We start from the raw sequence: 5,076 nt of genomic DNA on the forward strand, positions 1-5,076 counted from the left end.
CGCGGAGGTAACCCCCGGCTCGCGCTGCCATTGCCCGGCTCCCTGTCACTCAGCCCGCGCGGGGCCCCCGATTGGCGGCCTAGCCCCGTTACGCACTCGCCTCGCGTTCACATACCCGGGGAGGGCAGTAGAAAGGTGATCAATCTTCATCAGGCTACATTTCCAATCACCTAAACAACCGAGCAAGACAAGCCACTCCGACAAGGTAAATCGCTTGATTTATTTAGTTTGCAAAGTGACTCTGCAGGACTTCCCAGTCCCCACCGCCTCCACGTTGCACCGGGAGTGCCGCGGCGACGGCGAGCCACCTCCCAACTCTGCCCCTAGAACCCCCCCCGCGCCCCTTCGGCGCGATCCCGGGCGAGGCAGTGTCCTGAGAGCGTGTGGGGCTTTGCAAACCAAGTGTCTGTGCAATCAAGTGAACCCTGGGGGGACACGCACAAAGCCACCGGGGGAAAGACAGAGATGGGAGGAAGGAAGTTGGGAAAAGAAAGAAACCCAGGGGTCCTAGACCAGCCGCCCGGGTAATTCCTGTGCCGCTCTGTTTTGCAGGTTGGCTGCCCGGCGGGTCTCGGTGAGGGATCGAGGTAGATGGTGAGCGGCCCCGGCAGCTGAGGGCAGGTAAGGAGAAAGCCGCGGGGCCACCCGGGACTTCAGGAGTGCGCTGGCTACTCTTGCCTCCCCCTCCTCCGATGGACCCCCGCTTCCCCGGTCGCCGGCAGGTGGGCGGGGCTGGGGGAGCGGCCTGGCTCCCCACTAGGTGCGCTGAGGACCCCAGAGCGCTCCTGCGGCCCGGCGCCTCCTCCCCCGCCTCCTCCGAAGCAACCGAGCTGAAGTGCTAAGTTTGGAGAAAGTCTTTGAAAACTCACGCCGCAGCCTAGCAGAGCCGCCGCGGCTTGAGACCCGTTTTCCTTCTGCCCGAGAACCCTGGCGGTCTTCCGTCTCGCCCCTTCCCTGCCAGCTGGGCTGGCCCCGGCCTTGGGTCTCCGAGGGCGGGAGCAGGAGCAGGAGCGCGGGCTGGGGGAAAGCTGCTTCAGCTCTAACTTCCCTCCCTCGATTTCCCAGCCCAAGTCCCTGGCCTGCTTTACAGAGTTCCCGAGAAGCGGGGTGTACCGACAGGCCCTCCGGGGCCCCAGTCCCACTCCCCAGCACCCCATCCTGACCCCAGAGAGGGGCGCCTCGGGTTCGGGACAGCTGCGGGAGCGAGGCTTCCACCTTCCAGCTCCGGTCTGCGTGGGCAATGCCGCTGCGGCCTAGTTCTCCGTTCTCGGCCGGGTCCGGGGGCCCCGGGTTCAGCTAGTAGGACGGCGGGGAGCTCCCGCGACGGGCTGCACGCAGGCTCCCCACATCCGCGAGACCTTTTGGGGCGCCAGGCTGGTCGCCCTCCACCCCTCCCGGGACCCCGCGGTTCGCAGCCCGGGTGGGGCACAAAGAAGGCCTGGCGCGCGCGGGCGAAGAAGGGCCCTGGCCGCAGCTGAGGCCCCCTGATCTCAGGCCGCGTCGGGAAACTGCCACCTCTCCTGTGGCCCCTCTGGCGTCCCTTGGCCTCTTCTGCGGGCCCTGGGCCCCCGTAACTGCGGTCGAGGTGTGGTGAGATCCCGGTAAGCGACCCTTCAGTGCTGGGCGCAGAGAGGTCACCTGGGGTGGGGATTGCGGGCTCGGGAGCAGGGGCGCAGCCGTGGAGACCTTGGAAGGAACGAAGTCTCCTAAGGCAAGGCGTCCCCGAGGGGCCGAGGTGTGGACAGCCTTCCAAACGCCTCACCTTGGCTCTCTGTAGCCTATACCTTTTCGTCTCTCTTTCAAAAACATTTGAAACAAAACGAAAACAACCACTCATGTTCTGGGCGGCCTGCCGTCCGGGCGCCAAGTGAACGTTTCCTTGTACACCAGGAAGCCGGCTTCTCCCGGACTCAGAATTGTGCCTAGACCTGGAACCTCGCACTCCGCGGTTCAGGCTCTGACCTCCCCAGCCCGCGACGGCTTTTAACTTCTCCTCACTCCAGTCGACACCCTACGAGTGTCCGTGGCCCATTCCAAGCCTGAAAAGAGGCAGACAACCCAGGAAAGTTTACTTTTCACAGAAGCTGTGGTCTGGGGGCTAGGGCCTCGTGGAGCCGAGTTGACCGCCCTGCCCAGTTCTGTAGTCTGCGCCTCCTCTCCATCCCCGGGCTCCCGAACCCAGACAAGACCTGGACGCGGAGGTGGCTCCGACTGACGGTTTCCGTGTGTCTCATCTCCACAGGCCAGGCCCCCAGACGCAACAGAGCCTGAAGGACTGCGCGTGGGAGCCCTGCACCGCCCCTGGCCCCAGGCCCCCTGGATCCGTCGGGGCGCCTCCACCCAGCTGTTAGCATGATGTCTTACCTCAAACAACCCCCATACGGCATGAACGGGCTGGGCCTGGCGGGGCCCGCCATGGACCTCCTCCACCCCTCCGTGGGCTATCCGGGTGAGCACGGGCCCTTTCGCTCCTCCCCCCACCCCTTTCAGATGTTGGGGACCCCAGCCTCTGGGGTTTGAGCGCGCGCTTTGTTGTCGAGCAGGCCCAGGGAGGCGGCTGCATGGTCTGCTTCCACTACAGGACCCACTGCTGGCGCCCGCCCGGGGCAGTCTCCGGTCGACGAGGTGGCCAGGGCGGAGAGGATGTGCAACGTGCGCCTCCCCGGCCCGGTCCCACCGGCACCCTTTCCCTTGTTGGGGTCCTACCGCGAGCGCAGAGCTAATTTACCCACGGATTCGCTTCCTAGGGCTACTGTTGTTTTTTGTGAATCTGTTCCTCTCCCTCCAATACTTGAATGCGTAATGTGGACACTCGCTAGGCCCTGACATAAAGAGCCAAACTTTCCTTATGCTTAGCGGCGGACTGGACTGAAGGGGGATTCTTTCTCCCTAAATTGTCCTCTAGATCGATGGCCCACACCAATTTTTTGCACCGCTCCAGTGGACGGCTTTGGCCGAGCACTGGGTTTCTTTTCTCGCCCCCACTCCTTTGCCCCCATTTATGTCTTGGGAAAGTGTTTTCCAGGTCGTGTTCCTGCATCTCCTCCCCACCCACTGTGCCCCAGCTAAGGAGTGTGTGTTTGGGGGAGCGGGGGTGGGTGGAGGAAGGGAAACTGTGTGGCTTCTCTTACTTAACCCCTGAGAAGCAGAAAGGGGGCAGCCCTGGAGTCTTGAGACCCTGGCTCCTAGTCGCACACACGCACTTGCTCCCACCTGTGGCCTCTCAGGCTTGGACCTCCGGGGGAGTGTGTTTGGCTCCCAGTTCGGCTTTCTCTGGTGACGGTGGGCCCTGGGGCTGCCAGGCGCCTGCCTGAGTCCCCTAGCGCTGGCCCGCGTGACCACTGCTGACCCGAGGCGCCCCTGCGTGTTCCCGCAGCCACCCCGCGGAAGCAGCGGCGGGAGCGCACCACCTTCACTCGCTCACAGCTGGACGTGCTTGAGGCGCTCTTTGCCAAGACTCGCTACCCTGACATCTTCATGCGCGAGGAGGTGGCGCTCAAGATCAACCTGCCTGAGTCCAGAGTCCAGGTGCGCGTTGCCGGAGTTCCAAGGTCTGGGTAGGGGCGCTGAGGCTGGTCGAGCCGGCCTGGGAAGGGTGCGGGGCTGGGCTTACAAACTGGGCAGCCCCTCTCGGACTCCCCCTAGCGCTGGGCCCTTGCCAGGAAAATGGGGCGAAGCTAAAGGAAATTGCTTAGAGCCCTGGATCCGGCCCTTAGCCCTGGGGCGCCTTTGGTATCGGTATCGAAAGTCTTTTTTAGGATTGTGGGAGGATGGGGTAGGCTCGCGAATCAAAGTGCCCCGTGGGCCCGACACTTGCCCCTGCCTCTTCGGCTGCCCCGGGACTTGGCAGTTTCCCTCAGAGGTCTGAATTCTGCCTCCACCCTTGCCTTGCACCCCGGAAATCCTGGAAATTGAAGAGTGGAGATTGGCAGGAGCCTAGTGCTCTGCCTGGGTCTCATTAGAGCTTCCTCAGCCTGGCGAGGACACCAGGCGCAAAATCTGGCTACTGGCTTTACTATTTCTGCTTTTGAGATGCAAGGGCTCCGAAAATACTGTTCAGATTCGATCTCGGAACTCTCTCCAAGGGCCTTTTGTCTTGTCTTCTTTACGACAAAGCTTGAGAAACGACCGGGACGCACTGCCATGTGCTCGGGCCCCCCAAAAGGAGTGGGAGCTTGATGACTGACCATCCCATTTGGCCCCCCACCTGGAGTCAAAAACCTCAACGAAATCTCATCCAGGCTTTCTTCTCGGGTCCCCTGAGTGCTTGAGGTCTGCCTCTGCTCAGCCTCTCACCTTGCTCTGGCTCCCACCCAAACATTAGCCCTGCCCAGTTCTGGCCTCCAGGAGCTGACTTAATGAAACGGCTGCGGCCCCAAACTTGGTGACTGTCACGCACTCCGCCGCTCTGTACCTCTCCACTGTTTCCTGAGCTCTGTTCACAGAAAACGGGGCCTCCAATCATACATGGGGCTGCGGGGAAGCAGCCAACAGCAGCAATTTAGGGACGGCAGAACTTCTGGCCGGACAGACGCAAACGTTCCGCCCTAGGGCAGAGAGTTGCGCTAGGAGTGGAGAGAGGCGCATCCCTTCTCCGCGCCAGCTGAGGAGGGGCTTTGAGCAGAAGGATGGGGGAGGGTGGAGGAGCTGGGAACTGCGGGGGTGGGGGCGGGGGCGGGGTGGGGGTCAGGCCTGCCGAAGATGGGGATGGGCGGAGGCCTCAGTAGGAAAGGGATGCGAGATCCTGGGCGGGGAGGTGGGTCCAAGGGGCGGGGGCGTGGGAAGCTCCGCTCGCCCGCTGACCCGCTCTCCCCCTTGCGACCCACTGCAGGTCTGGTTCAAGAACCGCCGCGCCAAATGCCGCCAGCAGCAGCAGAGTGGGAGCGGAACCAAGACCCGCCCAGCCAAGAAGAAGTCGTCCCCAGTGCGGGAGAGCTCGGGCTCCGAAAGCAGCGGCCAATTCACGCCGCCAGCGGTGTCCAGCTCTGCCTCGTCCTCTAGCTCGGCGTCCAGCTCCTCCGCCAACCCAGCGGCTGCAGCGGCTGCCCGCCCAGGCGGGGACCCGGCGGGGGGCGG

The 5,076-nt window shown here is 63.4% G+C and overlaps 1 protein-coding gene across 2 annotated transcripts in view; it reads left to right on the forward strand.

The window, feature by feature from the left end:
- The first annotated feature begins 109 nt into the window (after nt 1-109).
- OTX1 (orthodenticle homeobox 1) overlaps nt 110-5,076 on the forward strand; it is a 6,083-nt gene continuing 1,116 nt past the window's right edge. The window contains exons 1-5 of one of the 2 annotated variants that reach the window (XM_008071981.2): nt 110-205; nt 553-621; nt 2,243-2,449; nt 3,377-3,528; nt 4,832-5,046. In XM_008071981.2, the coding sequence (XP_008070172.1) occupies nt 2,353-2,449; nt 3,377-3,528; nt 4,832-5,046 (464 nt within the window). In that variant the 5' untranslated portion in view covers nt 110-205; nt 553-621; nt 2,243-2,352. Of the gene's footprint in view, nt 206-552; nt 622-2,242; nt 2,472-3,365; nt 3,529-4,831; nt 5,047-5,076 lie in introns of those variants that run through there. The other variant, XM_021705887.1, reaches the window with a different exon arrangement.

This window comes from Carlito syrichta, unplaced genomic scaffold (assembly GCF_000164805.1).
Source record: "Carlito syrichta isolate Samal-C Ts95f unplaced genomic scaffold, Tarsius_syrichta-2.0.1 Scaffold314798, whole genome shotgun sequence".
Classification (NCBI taxonomy): domain Eukaryota; kingdom Metazoa; phylum Chordata; class Mammalia; order Primates; family Tarsiidae; genus Carlito; species Carlito syrichta.